Source organism: Portunus trituberculatus, chromosome 17 (assembly GCF_017591435.1).
Source record: "Portunus trituberculatus isolate SZX2019 chromosome 17, ASM1759143v1, whole genome shotgun sequence".
Taxonomy (NCBI): Eukaryota; Metazoa; Arthropoda; class Malacostraca; order Decapoda; family Portunidae; genus Portunus; species Portunus trituberculatus.
The window spans coordinates 21,254,700-21,277,941 of NC_059271.1; the positions used below are offsets into that span (position 1 = coordinate 21,254,700).

The 23,242-nt window shown below is 39.3% G+C and overlaps 1 protein-coding gene across 8 annotated transcripts in view; it reads left to right on the plus strand.

The window, feature by feature from the left end:
- The window catches only part of LOC123504908 (Kv channel-interacting protein 2-like), a 287,700-nt gene that overhangs the window by 252,040 nt on the left and 12,418 nt on the right, over positions 1 to 23,242 (plus strand). For all 8 annotated transcript variants that reach the window (XM_045255820.1, XM_045255818.1, XM_045255819.1 and 5 more), the window contains 3 exons: positions 11,530 to 11,635; positions 11,972 to 12,087; positions 20,265 to 20,403. In XM_045255820.1, coding sequence (XP_045111755.1) covers positions 11,530 to 11,635; positions 11,972 to 12,087; positions 20,265 to 20,403 — 361 coding nt within the window. The remainder of the gene's footprint in view (positions 1 to 11,529; positions 11,636 to 11,971; positions 12,088 to 20,264; positions 20,404 to 23,242) is intronic.

Genomic DNA, 23,242 nt, shown 5'->3' on the forward strand with positions numbered 1-23,242 from the left:
CCTTTCATTTGTCCTTACTCCCCACATCGCCCCTCTCGCTTTATTTCCACACTACAGTTCCACCCTCTCCATTTCCCTCTCCTCTCGCCCCCTCAATCCTGCCCCAACACTCCCACTACTCTTCCACGGCCCCCCCCCCATGTATTCCTCTTCCGTGCTCCCTTTTCCAGTCTTTTTCGCCTCACTCTGCTCGCTACTCCTCCCCGTTCTCCCCCACACCATTCTCTCTCTCTCTCTCTCTCTCTCTCTCTCTCTCTCTCTCTCTCTCTCTCTCTCTCTCTCTCTCTCTCTCTCTCTCTCTCTCTCTCTCTCTCTCTCTCTCTCTCTCTCTCTCTCTCTCTCTCTCTCTCTCTCTCTCTCTCTCTCTCTCTGTTACGCTCTCTCTCTTTTCCTTCTCTTAAGTAGTAAATGATTGCCTGCCCAGCGTCGCAGTGGAAATGTATTACTAACATGGTGAAATATTTACCGTATTTACTTGCTTCTCTTAATGGTTTTACCTTTTCTCTTCTCGCATTACCTTTCTCTCTCTCTCTCTCATTCTCTCTCTCTCTCTCTCTCTCTCTCTCTCTCTCTCTCTCTCTCTCTCTCTCTCTCTCTCTCTCTCTCTCTCTCTCTCTCTCTCTCTCTCGCTGAATCTTGCAGTGAATTAGATAAATATTGTAGATCATATTCGTAAATGTCTTTGAATCTCCTGGTAACTAATTTCAAAGGCAGAAATGATTATTCGGTAACTTTCAATGATGTTGCTCAGTACTTGTGAAGCTGAAAACTCTTAACTTTAATGATTTCCACTACAGCTTGTCAAAAATAATCGTGAAAAAAATACTCTTGTACAATTTCTGATCCGCAGAATTGTTTTTTGTCTCTAAAGTTTCCAGTTTCCAGTAGCAGTAATTAACATTTTCAAGGATGATGTTCTCATGATCCCAATGACAGTTTTGGCAATTATCCTGAACGATCAAGACCACTGAGAACTCGGACTAATCATCTCTGTGGGGCTTTAAAAGTAGCGCTAATGAGATTCCATACCGTTTCAAAACACGGAGCCAGGACAACACAAACAAGTAAACTGTACAGTACGCCTTCGTATCAGATTTTAGCAACGGAAAAAGACAGACAGACAAACACAGACAGACAGACAGGCACAGACAGACAGATAGATAGATAGACAGAAACCCAAATTAGTTATCTACTCCATTAAGTAAATTCTCGAGGTTTAGTAACAAGAATAGGAAGCACAGGAAGAGGAGGCGGAGGAAGAAAAGAGAGGGGAGTTAATGCAATCCAAACCAGAGGAGCATATACTCAGTGACCTCAGCAGGACCTTTATCATTACCTGCTATAATGAGCCAGGCGAGGGAAGGCGAGGGCAAGGCGCCACTCGCTAACAAACACGATCCACCAACCAAGCGGGGGAGAACTTGAGCGACGCCTAATTAAGCACGGAAATCATTAGTACAGATGTGGCTTACCTGACCTGACCTTACCTTACCTTACCTGCCGGACTCCCTATGATCAGAGAGAGAGAGAGAGAGAGAGAGAGAGAGAGAGAGAGAGAGAGAGAGTTTGGTTTATTCTCACGATCCTCGCATTGAGAATTTTAGATTTTTTTTACTATTTTTTTCATATTCTTATGGAGGTTCGGGACGGATAGGAACAAACAGGAAATGAATGGCTACGAAACAAATCAAAATGAAACAGAGTGAATTAGAAGTAACACATAGAGAACAGATAATAGAGAGTGTGATATGGAACAGGGATTCTATGGAACAGTTAGGTTAGGGCAGGAGAATATGTAACGTGCGGAACCTGGCGGGAGAGAGAAGACAGGTATGTGAGGAAAGAGGACGGGAGGGAAAGGGTTAAGTGTGGAACAGGGAGGGAGGGGAGCGGAACAGGAGGCGAAGAGTCATTACTGGGAGGAATGGGATGGAAATGAAGCAATTTATTATCAGTGAATTTCCTGTTCTCTCCGTTTTGATGTGCATGCCAGAGAGAGAGAGAGAGAGAGAGAGAATCCATTTATTACATATCAGAACAAACGTATACATGAATTATTTATTGACCGAACTTTATTTTTGTTCAATTTCATTTGTGATTTTAAACAAACACACCAAAAATAGATGAATCAAAAATTAAAGTCACGTTATAACACAAAAAAAAAAAATGAATGAATGAATTACATTTTCCTCCCAAATTTATCTAACTTTTGTCGCCCTAAAAAGAAAAACAAAAAAAAGTCAATCCCAAAATAATAGCAACATTCCCACGGCAAAAATAAATTGATAGACAAATTAAACTAGTAAATGATGAATAAAATACAGGAAAACAACAGTCACCTCTTATTTTTTTATTTCTTTCTGTCGAGTGTCAGCGGATCACGACACCCCTTCATCTTGAGCCTCCCGTGGTTCCAACGTGCTAATGAGACTGGTAAATGGGACGCCACATGCTGAGTAATTGCCACAGTGGGAGGGAGGGAAGGGCGAGCGGGGAGAGGCACTGCAGACCGGAATGGCTGGAGATGTGAGGAAATAACAGATGACTGAATTACTGGGTGGAAGAAGACGAGCAAAGTTTCCAGAAATGAATCGAGGCAGTATGAGCATGATGGTGAGAGAGAGAGAGAGAGAGAGAGAGAGAGAGAGAGAGAGAGAGATAGAGGAGAATTGCTCTACAATTAATCTTGGAAAGTTCTCACACTCTAACCATAATGTAGCTAATCCCTGCCCTTCTCTCTCTCTCTCTCTCTCTCTCTCTCTCTCTCTCTCTCTCTCTCTCTCTCTCTCTCTCTCTCTCTCTCTCTCTCTCTCTCTCTCTCTCTCTCTCTCTCTCTCTCTCTCTCTCTCTCTCGAAACTATAGACTAAATTTTCTGCTCATTCCAAACTCCCTTCTGAGTTCTCCACCTCTCTCACCGTTTGTACATTTGTTCGAGACTTTTCTTGTTCCTCCTCTCCTCCCCTCTCCTGCTGCGCCCTTAACTTGAGGGAGAGGGAGAGTTTGTTACTTGGTTGTTAGCATTTGGTTTGATCAGGTATGAAAGAATCTCTCTCTCTCTCTCTCTCTCTCTCTCTCTCTCTCTCTCTCTCTCTCTCTCTCTCTCTCTCTCTCTCTCTCTCTCTCTCTCTCTCTCTCTCTCTCTCTCTCTCTCTCTCTCTCTCTCTCTCTCTCTCTCTCTCTCTCTCTCTCTCTCTCTCTCTCTCTCTCTCTCTCTCTCTCTCTCTCTCTCTCTCTCTCTCTCTCTCTCTCTCTCTCTCTCTCTCTCATCACACATCACCTGCCTGCCAGCCCACTTTACCCTCACCTGTCTAATTTGACGTCAACACATCGAGAATTGAATTAAACTCCCACTAAAACACTTCATTGGAACAATAGTAAAAGTGCGAGCACGTGTGTTCTCTTCTAATTAATACCTTGTCTCAACTACCTGTGCCCTGACTGTCACTCACCTGAATCTCGCAACAAAGGTATTTCAGCGGCTAATTGACTTTCGTTACCTGTGTTGGCATAGCAAGCACTTCAGTTGCATTGCTAGTTTATTCCTGATATGAAAAATTTGGTGTTTTCAAGAGTCAGTGTGACAATATTGCTAAATGTATAGTACTTAGCTCTCATTTTAAGTAAAGTGTAGTAAAAGTTATTGAAATTGATTAACGAGTTTTCACAATGATGTTGACAAGTCCTAGTGGAAGTTATTGGATTTTGCAAGGCAGTCTTTTATAGTTTTATTAATATCTTAACTGCTTTTACTAGAAGTTATTAAAGTTTTCAAGTAGGTTTTCCATATATCAATGATACTTTAAACAGTCTTTAATGAAAGTTGCTGGTGTTTTCAAGGTAGTCTTCATGGCCAGTAACAAATTAAGGCTCCTGTGAAAGTTACTGAAATTTTCAAGAGAAATTCCATTATTAATGATTCAAATGGAAATCAATTTAATTTTTTTTTCAAATGTTACTGTAGTTACAAGTATGTGAAAGGCTGTTTTCATGAGACATGATTAAACAGGCTTTAGTCGATGTTACCCTAGTTTTCAAAGGAGTTTTCATTTCTACAGTAATGGTTTAACAAAAATTCTTTATTATTGAAGAGAAAAAAAAAGGATACTTGAGAACCCAACTATTGATCTGCATGGTTTTCAAAAGTCCTTATGAGTGAATTAACCCTTTCAGTACTGGAACGCATTTTTACCACGAGTTTTGTGTATGATTAGACGATTCTATTTACATTAGGAAGGTTCTATGGAGGTCAGAAGATTGATGGCCAAAGTGTTCACCTTCTGAAGCTGTATAAAGTCACCAAATATTAAACAGAATGAATATGAAAGCGTGTGATGGTACTGATGGAGCTAAAGGTTTCAAGATAGTGGGAGCGGCAGGGAGTGGGAACAAGGGAATGGGAAGTGTTTTGGTGGTGATATCGTCCTGGTGTAAAGGCCTGAAGTGGTTTTGGTGGTTTGGAAAGACCCTAAACATTTTTTTACTTTCCTCGTGAAGATTCCTGGCAGGTTGAAAATGAAGTGAGTGGAGGACTGGAGCCGTATAGTGGAGTGTGAAGTTCCCTGCTCTTCGTCGTCGTCTTTCTTCATACTCTCCTATTTCTTTCTCAATTTTTCTTCGTTCGTGTTCTCATATTTTCCATTCTAATCTTTATTTTCTTTGTGCTTCTCCTCCTCCTACTCCTACTCCTCTTCCTCTTCCTCCTCTTCCTCATCCTCTTCATCTTCGAAACCCTTTCACAACTATTTTTCATTCCCGTAGCTATACAAGGTGCTACTCTTCATATACAAGTTGTTGAAATACAAACCAACCTCTCTCTCTCTCTCTCTCTCTCTCTCTCTCTCTCTCTCTCTCTCTCTCTCTCTCTCTCTCTCTCTCTCTCTCTCTCTCTCTCTCTCTCTCTCTCTCTCTCTCTCTCTCTCTCTCTCTCTCTCTCTCTCTCTCTCTCTCTCTCTCTCTCCTCCTCCTCCTCCTCCTCCTCCTCCTCCTCCTCCTCCTCCTCCTCCTCCAGCCAATACCTGTTGCTCTCGGGAGGCCGAAGGAGGGACTATCCGGACGTGACTTGTGAGGAGACGAGAAGAGGCGCCAGGAGAGGAAGAGGAGAAGGAGATATGGAGGTGGAGATGAAGGGAGGAAGACAGTTAGGGTGACTTGGTAGGAATTACTCAGCATACGGAAAGATGCACACGCATTTCTGTTCCTCAAAGTGTCTTGCAGCGGCTTGAGAAATGTGTATGTAATGTTTCTGCGTATCCTCGGAGTGCTCGTTTGTATTATAATTCTATGTGCCTCTGTCTGTGATGGCCTCTCCCTCCCCTCCCCTCCCAGCCTTCCTATCTCTCTCTCTCTCTCTCTCTCTCTCTCTCTCTCTCTCTCTCTCTCTCTCTCTCTCTCTCTCTCTCTCTCTCTCTCTCTCTCTCTCTCTCTCTCTCTCTCTCTCTCTCTCTCTCTCTCTCTCTCTCTCTCTCTCTCTCTCTCTCTCTCTCTCTCTCTCTCTCTCTCTCTCTGTGGAGTTATAATTTCACGCGCCAGTGTTTTTCCCTGTCTTGTCTTTATCTTTTGTCTTGTCACATACTGTTTGCTTTCTCCCTTTCTCTTCTATTCACCTTTCTTTCTGTGGGAAATTAAAAGTTTAAAGTAAATTGGTAATATGTATCGCTAGTGATTCATGAAGTATCTTTCGATTCTTCTTTCAGTCATTTTTGCCTTCTAACTTCCTTCGTATGTTTCAACCCGAAAACACAAACTTGCATAGTGTTTTTTTTTTTTTAATCCATCAGGAGTAAGAAAGAGATTTATTTTTTTTTTTTTTTTTTTAGCGTGTTACTATTTCTTCCAATTTGTGTCTTCTCGATCTTTTTCACTCATAACAAAAACAAGGTGGCATATTAAGGTCAGTTCCATCCTCGTCCTTCCTCCTCACCAGCGTCACGTCACGTCCAGTCCGTCACGTGTTTTCAGATACAGCAGGGAGGAGGAGCAGCTCACTGGTAAGTGCAGAAGGTCATCCTCTGGTCTCGTATCTCCCGCCGTGATAAGATACCACAACCTGGCTGGCCAAAATAAAGAACGGGAGGCCTCTGGTGGATGTGTGGGGAAGAGAGAGAGAGAAAGCGTCAGCCATTGAGATACATGAGAAGGAAGAGGAGAGATAATGGATAGAAAGGAGAAAAGGTAGGAAAGAAACGCGGACTAGATGGGAAAAAAAATGAAAAGCGGAATACGGGAAAGCAAGGAAGAGCATAAACCAAAAAGCACATAACACTGCTCGGGAATACAAAAAGAAATAAAACCTCTGGAATTTATAAATACCACTCTAATACAGAAAATTAAAAGAACACAAGAAACGAACAAAAAAAAAGTGAAAAAGGAAGTGGGACTGAAAACAGGAGGGGGAAAGAATCTGAGAACCGGAATATACTTAAAAGCCCAGGATCGTAAAGAAGAGGACGCCCCTTCAGAGGACGGAGAGTACTCGTGTAGGGGTGACGCCACGATCCCTAGAAAGCCTAACGAGGACCTGGCTTGGTTTGAGTCATTAAGGCTTTTTTTCGGTGAGACTCTTCCAGGCGTTGTAAATCCCGTAATTCCGCCTTCCTCATTACCCAGGGGCAGGGCAGGCTCCAGGGGGACTTCGTGGTGGCGTGGGTGTTCATCACCTCACCTTACCTCACCTGCCTGCTGCCTCCCGCCTCCCCGTTTTACACTCTTGGCTTACTTGCTTGTTAGTTTCCTCGTCCTTGTTCTTGTGTTCTTTCTTTGCCGTCGTTGTCGTTCTCTTGTTCCCGTTTTTTTTTTCTTTTATTTTCTTCTCTTATTGTCTTTGCTCTTTTCATCTTGTTCTTCTCTACTTTCTCTCTCTCTCTCTCTCTCTCTCTCTCTCTCTCTCTCTCTCTCTCTCTCTCTCTCTCTGTTTCGGTATTTTAAAAAAGTAATCCATGAATGCTTCATACTGGTATCTAAAAAGAAAAAAAACACAATATTCATGATTTGATATATTTTCATTATGATATAAAACTGAACAATTTTCACTTTTTGATATTTTCATACGCGACCTTTTGCTGCTACATTTTATTATCAGATGCGACATGGTGTTTTATTATTTCATCTCTCTTTTTGTGTGTGAACACGTAGAAAGGTCCTATACGACTGATATATATATATATATATATATATATATATATATATATATATATATATATATATATATATATATATATATATATATATATATTATACATGTTATTTCACATTTTTCTTTCTCTTCACAGTGACGATAAACATTAAATTTTTGCTCTATTATAATCACACATGTTGATTTTCCCTTTTTCTTTTACTATTCTATCAAAACCCTTTATTTTTCATATTTGTCCTTGCCACACATACATCGTTTACCTTTTCCCTTTTTTCTTTCACTAAAGCGAGACTTTTCTCAGCTTAAGATATTATTACCTTACCTTATTTTTTATTTGTTTTAATTATTCACTTTTTTCATGAACTATAGTGTTAACCTATATCAGTCCTCTCTACTCATATTGTAATTTTTATTAATGCATATATATATATATATATATATATATATATATATATATATATATATATATATATATATATATATATATATATTCGTTTACATTTGTTTATCTATTTATTTAAGCAAATTCACTTACAAGTTTCAATCTCCAACCACGAACTTTTACGCTCCTTCCACCCACGCCAGAGTGCAAAGTTTGAATCACTTTAATGTTACTACCTTGAAGTGTTTCTCAACGAGGAGTTTGGTAAAAATAGATTAACAATTGAAAATTTAGCGCTCTGAAGCCGTTACAGAATATGCATATGGAAGTTCATTAGTGTGTTAGAGCAAAGGAGACAGGCGGGCGTGGCGAGTCAGTGCTATTCGTTACATGACATAATTAGTAATTGGAGTGAATTTGTAAAGACTAATTATTCTCATTATCTGTGTATGGTGAGGAGGTGAGAGAAGGGGAGTGGGGAGCCGAGTGTATGTCTAATCACAAATCTAGTTCTTAAAATTCTGAAATCTGGCTTTATTCCTACCTAATTAATTCCAACTTGAACATAACACTACTTTCGTGATTTTTTTTTTTTTCTCTAATATTGAAGCTATTTTTTGTTCTTTTTTTCATCATTCATATTCATTCTTCCTTTTATTCACAATGTAATTCTCCTTTTTCTTTCACTACCACCCTCCCACTTTCTCTTTTTATTACTGCCAGTGTGCGCTCTCCATTCTCGTCTGCGTTTATACCAAGAAGTCGCCTCCTCTATCTATGTTTATATACCCGAGGTCACGAGGCTGTTTTCACCCTGACTCCCTACAGTGCCTTCTTACCCACCTCTCCTGCTCCCTCTGCCATCCCATCGCCACTCCTCCACCCCTCCCTCGTCTGTAGACTGACTTATCGGCGGCCAGGGAAGGAGGAAGGAAGGAGAGAGGGGAGGATGAAACGAGGGCAGAGGGAAAAGAGCGGAGTAAATAAGTGGAGGAAGAGAACGAGTAAGATAGACGTAGGAATTATGACTATGATCTTCTATGTATCTGTTTCTCTCTCTCTCTCTCTCTCTCTCTCTCTCTCTCTCTCTCTCTCTCTCTCTCTCTCTCTCTCTCTCTCTCTCTCATATCATTTGTCTATTTGTATTCTAACAGCTTAGCGTCGAGCTCGTACTGTCTTGTTTGTCTTTTAATACCATTTTTTTATGTAAAAAGTGTGTGTGTGTGTGTGTGTGTGTGTGTGTGTGTGTGTGTGTGTGTGTGTGTGTGTGTGTGTGTGTGTGTGTGTGTGTGTGTAATATGACACCTATGACATATGCGCCTCTACAAACACAAGCACAGGAAACAGAAATAGGATACACGGTTGGCTGGGTGACACAAAGCCATCAGTGGTGCCACTGTCGCCGTGTTTAGCCCTAACCAGGATTTTGTGTAACGACTTAACAAACATGCTGCTTTACGTTAATCCTGATGAATGTGTCAAGTATGCTGATGAGGGAAAATTTTCACGGTAAGATGAAACTGGAACATAAATTGGCCTAAATCTTTACGTTGGCGTAGAGAAAGGAGCCAAAAGAGTTTATTTTACGGGGAATATCTCTGCTTAGCGAATGGTGAAGAGGACCGGGTCTCAGCGGTGCTTATACAAATATTTTCACGACGTGGTACTTTTGTGGCACCTATGGGTAGGGAGTTGGCGGCCTACATGTCAGTGTCACTTAATGGAACATACAGAGGTCTTATCATGTATTATTCATTAAGATTTCCGTGTATGTACCAGTAAAGCAGTTAAGAGTGGACGTCGTTCAACTTGTAAAGAAATTATTATCGTATCTGTTTACTTATTATAAATTTCAAAAGTAGCTTATAAAACCCCGTGATTCCTTCGTAATTAGTCTCCACTTTGTTGTTACGGGCGGCAGTAGCGGAGTAAAGAGTGATTTCGCATTACATACTTACCACTTCGATTCTTGGTTCTCCGAGACGTGAAAGTGAGAGCGGGCTCCTGCAGGGTGGGAACAATGCAATAGAGGGTCATAAGGAGGCGAGGGGATACTGAGGGGCATTTGGCACAGAGCCACACACGCCTCCCTACCACCTGATCTCCAAAGCTCCGATCCCCCCGCCCTCCCGTCACCAATGTCTGCTTGTGGCTTTATATGCTGCTCGTTTGGGATTTGTGCTTATGTTTGCGTTTGTAAGCTATTGTGATTGTTATTAATGTTTTACTTCTAATAGCGGTTAGGCTTTTTTTTTGTAAAGCCGTTTTTTTTTTTTTTTTTTTTTTGCGAGATTTCGTTATCGTTTTTTTTCGTGATGTGCAGTAAGCGCTCTCTCTCTCTCTCTCTCTCTCTCTCTCTCTCTCTCTCTCTCAAGCATGTCTGGCTGTGTAGTAACCTTATCTTAAAACGACGATTGTTAGAAAAGTCGCCCTGCCTCGTGAATTAATTTCTTTGAACAGTATCACTTCTGTCGCCTTGTCTCGAGTGTTCCTCTTTCATGAGAACTCGTATGTCCGTTAGGTGTACAGATTACGTATTCTTCCATTTAATTTTCCGAGGTTGTTTCCTTTGTACCAGTATGTAAATGGATTACATATGGCTTGGGTTCCTTTCGTTCGCTCCTCGTAATATTCCTTTGCAATTCGTTCGATCAATTATGATCTTAGTTAAGGTTTCTAATTTTTTCGTTTAATTTTCTTTCACTTATTTCTACTCGGGATTTTTATTTCAATTCCTTCTGTCTGTCCTCTTTCCAATTTCTTCCTTATTTCAGTCCCTTCGACAAAGTTATACTCCCTACCATATCACCATTTTCTCCCATTCCTCGCTGTCCTCACTAACCCGCACTCACTACTCGCAGCCACTCCATTCCTTCCCTTCGCTTACCACCCTGACCTTTCATAGCGCCCCTCCACTCTCACCAAGACCCCCATCATCAGCAAGGCGTGAGAAAAGACCAATAAGAGAGGTGTCACGATAGAGGCAGAGAAACGAGAACGAGGAATAGGAGCTGCCAGTTAAGGGAAGGTTGTAATCTGTGTTGTATCACCCCCCGTTGGACAGTTTCCCCGTTCCAGCTACCGTACCATGTGATTCCCTGGGTGCGTAATTAGAGTCTGCATTTGCTGGGAGTTCCGGGCGGCAGCAGCGGTGGTATGAGTGATGAGTGTGGCACATGTAGTAGTGACTGAATGTGTAGGTGTGGGAAGTCCAGAGTGCTTGCATTTAGAGCTGATGTACGTAAGTATATGGGATAGCAGGTCATAAATGCAGAATGATATAAGCAGTAATTAAGTGAACGAAAGTTTTTAAAAGAGGGATGAGGGTTGGGAGTGAAAAATTTCATGAAAATGTGCAGGTGATAAAGAACAGATGGCGTGAAGAGGGGAGATAAAGTTTACATGTGTGGAGGGTGGTGAAAATTTGAATGTCCTTTAGCTTGAACGCGTGTTATTTGTTTTATTAATATCATTATCTTGATATGAACGAAGATGACACTTGAAGGGCAGGATTGAGGTTCAAATTACCACTTTTTTGGTGATGGTGTATTGGCTTTTTATTATTTCAACTGGTTGAAGCAGAAATTATTGAGATTTTCGAGTTTAGATGTGATTAGCGGTAGTTGAAGAAAGGGCTGTTCCATCATCATATCCTTTTAACTCGTGGAATTAATCCTTATGAGAAGCTGTGTTTACCAAGAATATTTGTCCACTCTACGAGTACATACTAGTTAGCTAATTACTTTCTAAATATTCGCTCGTGGGGGAAGCAGTGTTACTTCATGTATTACGACTCGCTGTCCTCATGGATTCAAGAAACAAACTATTTCTAGACTGAGAATGGCGTATCGAGTGATTGAGAAAGATCAAGAATGGTAATTTTTAAAAGATAAAAAAGTTAATGAAGAAAAAGAATAACAAGATAACAAGCAATAAGTTTATTTACTGTATATTTTCACAAGCATTTTATCGGGTTGTTTCTGTGGGTATAACTGGTACCTCTTTCTTCCCCAGATCAAGAGTATGAGGACTTTGAGCTCACCCCGCTACGGTACCGACCTGAGGGTTTGGATCAGCTAAGCGAAGCCACCAGGTTCTCGAAAGAGGAGCTGCAGTTCATGTAAGTGCTGGCATTATTGGCTTACTCAGTAACTCTCCACTGGTGATAGAAATAATAGCCATTGTTGTTTCTTATTTCTTGTTCTTAGTTTACTTGTGTATGTTCTTGTAATCTGTTAAATCGTGTTATATTTTATTACTTATTAGAACACTAACTCAACACTCTCTCTCTCTCTCTCTCTCTCTCTCTCTCTCTCTCTCTCTCTCTCTCTGTTATTTATAGCATACTTCCGCTCCTTCCTTAAGTCAAGCACCTACGTTAGACACAGGCATCTCTTAACACTACTTTTACCATTGTGTTCCGAGTGTTCCAAGAAATGACTGTGGTCTCCGTCAGGTACCGAGGCTTCAAGCAGGAATGTCCCACGGGTGTCATCTCCGAGGAAACCTTCAAGGAGATATATGGCAAGTTCTTCCCCCTCGGAGGACAACCCGAGGACGGCACTGGCAGAAGTAAGTTGTCGCTGCTTAAGAAAATGTTAATTTTCAAGCTACGAAAATCTATTGCCATACCGGGAAAAAAAACTATTAGAAAGGAAATAAGAAAAAATATAAAAAGAGAGAGAGAGAGAGCAATAAATATAGATATATAAAGACAAGAATAGATGAATACAAAGATAGATAGATAGACAAATAGACAAAAAGATAGATATAGATAGAAATAATTAGATAAATAAAGATAGATGGAGATAGACAAATAATTATCTATGTATCTTTTATCATTCATTAATATCTATATATCTATCTATCTTCACCTATCTCTCTACTAATGTCTTTATTTATGTATCTTTGATTTATCAATCTAATTTTATCTCATCTAGAAAGAGATAGAGAAATGGATTTATTTATCTAGATAAATATTTCTCTATCTATTTATCTATTTTTATTCATCTGCAGTATTTATTTATTCATCTATTTATCTATATTTGTCTATTTACCTATCTAACTATCTATCTTTATCTATATCTTTATCTATCAACCTATCTTTTTCTTTCTTCCTTTATATTTCTTTATTGAAATATCACTCTCTATCTATCTATCATCTTTTTTTTCCTCTTATCTTTCTTTAATGATGTTTCTACTGCTCCTGTTATTGTTTTTACTGTTGTTGTTGTTGCTGCTAGTGCTGCTCCCGTTGTCAATGTTGTTGCTACTGCTAGTGGTGCTCCTGTTGTCATTGTTGCTGCTCCTGCTGTCATTGTTGTTGCTACTACTGCTCCTGTTGTCATTGTTGCTGCTCCTGCTGTCATTGTTGTTGCTACTACTGCTCCTGTTGATGATGATAGTGTCAGAGACAGCTGCAGCGTCAATGCCGGTGTGAGTGGCTACTTCACTGGTAGTGGCAGTGACGGTGGCCAGCTGCAGTAGTGGTGGGGTGCCACAACTAACACATGCTTGAGAGGTATCAGCCATTCATGTAACAGTAAAGGTATTTTTTTTAAGCCCTAACAGGTTCATCAACTGTGCCTTTTTGTGAATGATCCAGTCCCTCTGTAGATGGAAGAACTGAATAACAATACTATTTTTCTTTACTTTTTTTTTTTGTAGCTGGGTAACTGTGGTAACAAGCTCATCTTTCTCAAGCTGTAGTAGGTGTTGCCTTACTTCGTCATCCTCTTCATCATGTGCAGGTGTGATGAAAGGTCTATACAAGGTTTTTCACCGATTTATACAACTTTGTCCAATACAATGTTTTCCTGTCATAGTTGCCAAGTGTCCGATTGTGTAGGTCTCTCTCTCTCTATCATTTAGACAAGCAGTGTGGCACATATTTGGATATTCGTTATTACTCTCACAACTCACGTCAGGGGCTGTTTTTGAAGCCGTCCTACTACACATGACACATCAGTGAACACAGTATCCAGGGAGACCACATCTCTTAATGAGCCTATGCTCTGCCATTTATTTACAGCAAAAAAGGGAGTATCAGTGGCAAGAAAGCACTTTTTTTGTGATAGACACTACTTACTTAGATATTGCACAGTGTCTATCACAGGTCACTTCCAGTCTTTCCTTTTTCTCAAGGTATAAACACATGTGGAGACAAAGATGAAGAGTCTTTCTGCGTTACAGTGGGGCGGATCAGGACACGCAATGCACACTGAAAACATGCTGATCTTCCATGGCAGCGATCTGACCTCTGCTTATCTATACGTATATCTCTATTTATCTATCTGTCTCTCTAACTATCTAGAGATCTATATACCAATCTATCTACCTATTTATCTATCTATCCATATCTTTATCTATCTATCCATTTATCTATCATCTCTCCATCCATCTATCTTTCTATCTATCCATCCACATACCTATCTATCTATTTATTTGTGTGTGTGTAATATATATATATATATATATATATATATATATATATATATATATATATATATATATATATATATATATATATATATATATATACACACACACACACACACAATTTTATCTATCTATATCTATCTCTCAATATATTTGTCTTCATCTTTATCTATCTCATTTATCCATCTATTTCCCACATACACATACACACACACAATTTTATCTATCTATATCTATCTCTCAATATTTATCTCATCTTTATCTATCTCATTTATCCATCTATTTCCCACTATCTATCTATCTGTCAATTTATGTAACTATCCATCTATCTCATTATTTATCTCCCTCTTAAATAAGTTCTGGTCATAGGTAGATGTGTTCAAGCACTGAAATGATAAACATGCATACATTGCATATTATATTGGTCTCTTTTTTTAGAAATTCTAGGTTCTCCCCATCCTCACCCCAACCAAAACAAACACACACACACACACAGAAGCATGATGAGTAAGGAAGAGATTACATCTAAATGCAGGTATAAGACAAGGGATTACATCTAAATGCAGGTATGAGACCAGGGAAAGAATGCAAGAAGAGGATGAATATGTTGATGATGGTGAGAGGGCATTCAAAGGTTTTGATACGGCAAATATTTCCCTACTTAAGAGTGTTAACTATTGAACATAAATTGGATAAATGGATAAAGGAGAGTATGGGAATTAAAGAGAACGAAGAACAGGAAAAAGAGTTCCAGAAATTAAAAGATAGGATAAAGAGTGGAAGAAAACGAAGCTAAGCTAAGAGCAGGAAACGAGGAACTGAAAAATGAAGTAGCTAAGTACAAGAAACGGATGGAAGAAGGACTCGGTAAAGCTGAGAAAGTAAAAGAGGAACTGAAAGATCTAGTAAACAAAGAAGAGGAAGGAATACAGGACGTGATTAAAAAAGAAGTAATGGCCAAGATAAGAAAGACAAGGAAAATTTTCAGGAAGTGTTTCAAGAATAATTAAAAGAAAGATGAAAATATGGCAAACAAAATTATAGGAGTCCTTAGGAAAAAAGAATCTAGTAAGGGAAATTGCAAAAGAAAAAAAAGTGTAATCATTTTTGGCCTGAAAGAAAAAATGTAAAATATAGACCAAGAAGGGAAAAAGAGGAAATGAAATCAGTCAAAGACCTACTAAAGAATCTAAATGACAAGGATAGACAGAACTTAGAAGAGGAGGTAGAAGAAATCCACAGAATGGGACCTTATCCAGAAGGAACAGTGAGACCAATTAAGATACTACTAAACTCACAAGCAGCAACAGAAGAAATGCTATATAGAACATCAAAACTCAGAGAAACAGAAGGTTGCAAGGATATATATATATATATATATAAAATAGAAATGAGGAAGAAAGGAAGAGACACAATGAACTGATGGCAGAAGCAAGGGAAAAAAAATAATGAAAGGTCAGAGGAGGGGAAGAAGGCTTTTTTTTTTTTGGAGAATTCTAGGAGACATGATAAGGAAATGGTATATAAAAAGAAGGAAAGAGAAAAAAAGGAGCAAGTTTAACTAAAAATGATAAAAGAACAAGAGATTAAAAATGATGTATACAAACATAGATGGGGTTTTATCAAGTAAATTAGAATTAAGAGATTACATAAAAAAAGAACCTGATATTGTATGCCTGGTTGAAACAAAATTAAATGAGGCAATAAAAATAGACATGGATAATATGTATAATGTATGGAGGAGAGACAGAGTGGGTAAAGGAGGAGGAGGAGGAGTCATGAAGATGTTAAGGAAAGAGATGGTGGTAAACCAAGTGGAGTGTGGGGAAGGAAAAGCAGAAGTACTATATATTAAGATACATATTAATTAAAAAAAGAGTTAGCAATCATTGGACTGAGAAAATTATGAAAGTGGTATGGTGGAAGAAGCCTGGGGAGATAGATTCCTGAATCTAATGATAGATAATGATGAACCCGAGTAAAGGAAAACACAAGATTCAGAGGAAACGATGAGCCGGCGAGATTGGACCTGGTTTTTACAAGGGGTATACAAATAAACGATGATGTAAGATATGAGTGCCCATTGGGAAAGAGTGACCATGTAATACTAGAAATGGATATAGAAGAGGGAAAGGAAGATAGAGACGAATCATACAAAGGAGACTGATTAAGCTACAAAAAGGCTGATATTGAGAACCTCAAGAACTATTTTAAAAACGTTAACTGGGAGGAGATGGAAAACTCAGAGAGGGTGCAAGAGAAATATAACTTATTTTTGGAAATATACAGAACAGGAGTCAGGGAATATGTCCCAAAATATAGACCTAAAGAAGAAGGAAAGAAAGATTGGTTTAACGCAAGGTGTGCTAGGGCAAAGGAGAAAAGAGATGGAGCATGGAAAAGGTGGAGGAGACATAGAAATCCAGAAAATAAGGAAAACTTCAAAGCAGCAAGAAATGAATATGCTAAGGTGAGGAAGGAAGAGGAAAGGAACTATGAAAAGGACATTGTCGAAAAATGTAAGGAGCAACCAAAATTGTTCTACAGATTCATAAATGGAAAAATAAGGCAAAAAGAAGTAACAGAAAGGTTAAAAGGAGAGAACGGTATGGTGGAAGACCCAAAAGTATGGTAGAACTGTTAAATAGTAAATTTCAGGAGGTCTTTTCTAAGGAATCCAAATTCGAAAGACCACAGGGTAATAAAGAGACTGTCTATATGAAAGAGATTAAAGTAACCAAGCTTGAAATAAAAGAGTTGATGACGGAATTAGATGAAGAGAAGGCAATGGGACCGGATGAAGTCTCAGGCAGAATATTAAAAGAATGTAGGGAAGAACTAGCAAGTCCTATATACATCATCATAAAATGCTCAATAGAAAATGGAGCAGTACCAGTAGAATGGAAAAGAGCTGAAGTGGTTCCCATATATAAGAAAGGAAAGAAGGAAGAGACTTTAAATTACAGACCGGTATCACTAACTAGTGTAATATGCAAGATGTATGAAAGAATAATAAAGAAACAATGGATTGAGTTTCTTGAAGACAACAAATTATTATCAAATAGCCAATTTGGTTTTAGAAAAGGTCGGTCGTATGTAACAAATTGACTGAGTTTCTACTCTAAAGTAGTTGATAGAGTACAAGAGAGAGAGGGATGGATTGACTGTAGTTATTTGATAAAGTGCCACATGAAAGATTACTGTGGAAGTTACAGGAGAAGGGTGGCTTAAAAGGAAGTACATTGAGATGGATGTAAAATTATTTGAGGGGGAGAGAAATAAGGATGGTAGTTAAAGATATGAAGTCCAAGTGGAGAGCAGTAGAAAGCGGAGTGCCACAGGGGTCAGTATTGGCACCAATAATTTTTGTCATATATATATAAACCACATGCCAGAGGGAGTGAACAGCTACATAAATCTGTTTGCAGATGATGCAAAACTGTGCAGTTATAAAGCAAAAAGAGGATTATGAAATACTGCAGGAAGACCTAAATAAGATCTGGAAATGGAGTAAAAAATGGGAGATGGAATTCAATATGGACAAAAGCCATGTCGTGGAAATGGGAAAGAGTGAAAGACAACCAGTGGGAATCTATAAGATAGGAGATGGAGTAGAACTAGAGAAAGTAAAAAATCAACTGGTAAGCCATATTGATAAGGAATATTAGCCTTTCACTATATGGACAAAGAAATGATGAAGAAATTGATAAGTACTATAATAAGACCCAGATTGGAATATGCATGAGTTGTGTGGACCCCTCATAAAAAGAAACACATAAGGAAGTTGAAGAGACTACAAAAAATGGCTACAAGAATAGTTCCAGAATTTGAAGGGATGACATATGAGGAGAGACTAAAGGCTATCGATCTACCAACTCTGGAACAGAGAAGGGAGAGAGGGATCTGATACAAGTTTATAAAATTGATTAACGGAATGGATCAAGTGGATAATGAGAAACTGATCCTGAGAGAAGAATATGACATTCGAAGCACAAGATCGCATAGTAAAAAACTGAGGAAGGAAGATGTCTGAGAGATGTTAAAAAATATAGTTTCCCGCAAAGATGTGTTGGGGACTTAGAACAGTTTGAGTGAGGAAGTGGTGACAGCAAAGAGTGTGCATAGCTTTAAAGAAAAATTGGATAAATGTAGATATGGAGACAGGGCCACACGAGCGTAAAGCCCAGGCCCTGTAAAACTACAAATAGGTAAACACAACTAGGTAAACACACACACACACACACACACACACACACACACACACACACACACACACACACACGGATTAAGCAGTGGGAAAGTTACAAAAGAGCAAGAAATGAATATGTGTTGATTAGAAGAGAAGAAAGAAAGAAACAAGAAAAGGATATAATTGATAAATGTAAAGACCAACCAAGGCTTTTTACAGACATGTGAACAACAACATCAAAAATAGAAAGTATTGAAAGTTTAGAAGTAAATGGAGTATGCAGTGAAGATCCCAGGAAATGGCAGAGGCTATGAATGGATGCTTTCGGAAGGTATTCACAAAGGAGACTGCTTTTGACAAACCACTGGTAATGGAACAGAAAGGGATTATGAAGGAGTTTCAAGTAACTGTGGAGGAGATCAAGAACATGATGGGGAGTTTAGAAGTGAGAAAAGCTGTGGGACCTGATGGGGTATCAGGATGGATTTTAAGAGAATGCAGGAGCAATTGGCAGAAAAAGTTTGTGAAGTAATTGATGCCTCATTAAGGGAAGGTGTAGTGCCCCAAGACTGGAAAAGAGCTAACATTGTCCCAATCTATAAATCAGGTAACAAAGAGACCCATTGAACTATAGACCAGTGTCACTTACAAGTGTGGTAGCTAAGATGTGTGAGAGGGTGGTGAAGAATAGATGGACAGACTTCTTGGAGAAAAATGACATACTTTGTGAGTGTCAATTTGGTTTTAGAAAGAGGCGTTCATGCACGACAAACCTGATATGTTACTATTCGAGGGTGATAGATGTAATACAGGAAAGAGATGGTTGGGCTGATGGAATATATCTGGATTTAAAAAAGGCCTTTGATAAGGTACCACACCAGAGACTGATCTGGAAACTTGAAATGGTAGGAGGAGTGCATGGCAGTTTACTAAAATGGATGGAAGACTTTTTGGTAGGAAGAGAAATGAGAACAATAATTAAGGACAGACCATCAGAATGGGGATTGGTGGAAGTGGAGTTCCACAGGGATCAGTGTTGGCACCAGTAATGTTCGCAGTCTACATAAATGACATGGTGGATGGGGTGTCCAGTTATGTGAGCCTATTTGCAGGCGATGCAAAATTGTTAAGAAAAGTGAGATGTGACAAAGATTGCGAACTACTCCAGGAAGACTTGGACAGAATATGGAAATGGAGCTGTACATGGCAAATGGAGTTCAACACGACAAAATGCAAGAAAATAGAGTTTGGCAAGAGTGAAAGAAGAATCAGGAGTATGTACAAGATAGGAAATGAAGACATAAAACCAGTCATGAAGAAAAAGACCTTGGGGTGACAATTACCAATGACCTATCGCCAGAGAGACATATAAACAAAATAATTGGAGAAGTATTGAACTTATTGAGGAACATAAGAGTGGCGTTCGTATATCTAGATGAAGAAATGATGAAGAAAATAATTACTGCAATGATAAGACCGAGGCTTGAATATGCAACAATACAGTGGGCTCGAACTTAAGAAACACATAAGGAAACTAGAGAAAGTACAGAGGGCTGCAACGAAAATGGTGCCTGACTTAAGAGATTTGACTTATGAAGACAGACTGAAAAGAATGCAACTTCCAACCCTGGAAAACAGAAGAAAGGGAGACCTGATAGCAATATACAGAGTGATGATTGGCATGGAAAAAATGGATAGGGAAGATCTGTGTATGTGGAATGGAAGAATGTCGAGAGGGCATGGGAAAAAACTAAAATGGCCACTTATAGGAGAGATGTGAAAAATATAGCTTCCCTCATAGAAGGGTGGAAGCATGGAATAGTTTAGACGTGGAAGTGGTCAACGCAAGGAATATTCATGATTTTAAGAAAAAGCTGGACATTAATAGATATGGAGACGGGACAACACGAGCATAGCTCTTTTCCCGTATGTTACAATTAGGTAAATACAATTAGGTAAATACACACACACACACAATGAGTAATAGATTGATTGACCCATTCGGACTTGTAATCATTGAATGAAAAATTGAATGAGAACATTGTAATAGTGAGGTCCAAATGATAGTGATGCTTATGTTGTGATGTTCTTTTTAAGTAAAGGGCATTTCCCCTCCCCCCAGATTCTGCCATGTACGCCCACTACGTGTTTGGCACCATGGACCATGACGGTTCAGGTACCATCACGTTCGGCGACTTCATCATGGGCCTCTCGGTACTGCTCAAGGGCACATTGCAGGAGAGAATCAACTGGATATTCAAGTGAGCAGAAATTTATTTGTATATTAAGCACTTCTCTTTTAGCATCATCTAAATAGTACCTAATTTTGTAAGCTATGCATAACTTGTTAAGGCATCAATATTTTTACACACACACACACACGCCCGATAGCTCAGTGGTTAGAGCGCTGGCTTCACAAGCCAGAGGACCGGGGTTCGATTCCCCGGCCGGATGGAGATATTTGGGTGTGTCTCCTTTCACGTGTAGCCCCTGTTCACCTAGCAGTGAGTAGATACGGGATGTAAATCGAGGAGTTGTGACCTTGTTGTCCCGGTGTGTGGTGTGTGCCTGGTCTCAGGCCTATCCGAAGATCAGAAATAATGAGCTCTGAGCTCGTTCCGTAGGGTAATGTCTGGCTGTCTCATCAGAGACTGCAGCAGATCACACAGTGAAACATACACACACACACACACACACACACACACACACACACACCTTCTGTTTCTGTAGTATTTTTCTGTGTATTATGTTTTTGTTTTCATAACATTTGTATTCCTACTACAAATGCATACTTTCTGGTTCACTCTGCCATCACTGCCACTCTTGCTCTATGATTATCTCTCATCACTTGTAGTCAGGGCAGCACTTTACAGAAAACCTACACCAATGATATGCCCCCTTCTTGTTTGTTGCTCCTCCCACATGAAACTGATGAACTTTCCATTATCCTACAGCATTTTCTTTTCTTTTTTTTTCCAAATTAAATTTTATATGATTATCTCTCATCACTTGTAGTCAGGGCAGCACTTTACAGAAAACCTACACCAATGATATGCCCCCTTCTTGTTTGTTGCTCCTCCCACATGAAACTGATGAACTTTCCATTATCCTACAGCATTTTCTTTTCTTTTTTTTTCCAAATTAAATTTTAACTTCATGCAACATTTGTAATGAGTTAATAGGGGAAAAATCAGTAAGACTGAGTGGCAAATGTGAGGTTACAAACCAACTATTATTTTCCTAACTCAATGCTCACTTTTTACATCTCAGCCCAAACTTTTTACATCTCAGCCCAACAGTACACTTTCCAACAACTCACCAACCAGCATAACTCAGTCTCTGTACTAACCCTTCTGCATGTTTCCATACTAACCCTTCTGCATGTTTCCAGTCATATATATATATATATATATATATATATATATATATATATATATATATATATATATATATATATATATATATATATATATATATAGTTGGCAAATACTGGTAACTCAATTTACGTGTAATTGATTTATGCGTTTTTGTTATAACGCAACCAAAAAAATATTAAAATTAATTTAATTTGCACGATCGGTTTGCTTATACGTGATCTGGCCCAACCGCATTTTCAAACTGAGCGCCAGATGCAATTTCAAACTGCGCGCCAGAGAGTTCCGCAGCTGGCCAATAGGTGTGAACTCCGGGGCTGGATTCAAGAAGCTGGTTGTTGTCTATGTTGGTACAGACAACTTCCATAGCAACCTCCTGCTCACATACAGGCAACCCCCCTTAACAAAGTGGTTACATTCCTAAAAAATCCTTCGTTAAGCGAAACTAAATTAAGCGAATCGATTATAACAAGTTTAACCTCTGACTCCATTGAGAGTAAACAAAGCGAGAGTGCATCATAGTACAATGAAAGGTTTAATGAAAGTAAAAATTATGAAGTTAAACATTCAGGCAGTTTAATTTAAGTCATTATAATGTATACTAATATATGTATGTATGTAACTTTATAATATTGATGATCTTAAATTTATGAAGGGAGGGAGAGTGAAACGGTTAAGACACTAACCGGCAACATGTGGAATGTAAACAAAGGGCGCATCATTGTATCACATTCAAAACTTATTATGTACCACATTTCCACAAGGCTTTCCATTTTATCCATTGTAGAGTCACGAGTTCAGATGGTTCTTTTAGCTTGCAAGGAAGATACGGTCTCACCACCCTTCTTAACCCCTTCACGCCGGATGTTAAAAAAGCCCGCCTGTATGATATACGGGTGGTAGTGCCTTGAGCCGGGAAACTCGTGCAAGCTTGTCATACTTGTCGTCTTTGTGTATTATGCTGGTATTTTTTAGTCACTATATCGCCTTCGAAGAGGAAAGTGGACGCTTCTCTCTTCGGAGAGAGAGAGAGAGAGAGAGAGAGAGAGAGATGGGAACAGTCTATGCCATTGGGTCATTTTAGACACAAGGCGGGACGCATGTAGCTTATCTTTAGTGATTGGTGGAAACAAGGATGGTGGGAGGAGCACTACAATTTCAAGGACAGCATACGGCGTGTGTAGTTGGTATCCAACACACTATACGGGACAACTGAACTGAAGAAAGCTCAGAAAAGAAATATGACTTCTACGTAGGCGTCACCGTATTTGCTACTGGGGCTTCATGACGCCCACATAGGCGTCACCGTATTGAAGGGGTTAATAGAGTCTACTGACTTGAAAATAGTAGAGACAGTAGATGGAGTCAAGATGGCAGCGAGCAATGCTATTTTTAGTTTTCTTGCCTCTCTCGTGTCTGAATAATATCCAGCTTCACTTTGAGAGTAAGAGACTTCCTGGTCTTCTTAGCAATGCTAGGCGACATTGAAGGCGTTTTGGTGGTAAGCTGAGCGAGGGAAAACGAGCTGCTGCTGACGCTGTTATTGTTTTGAACTAGGGGGAGTGAGTGATGCGCGTTGTCCACAAGAGGCGCTGGTGTATTAAAAAACCTGTCGACTTGCGTGATACAGCGGGGCTTTCAAACTTGGAAAAAATTACCTGGATAAAACTTCGTTAAAGCGAGTTTGGTGTTCGTTAAATGAGCAGATGGTAGTAAAATTAAACCT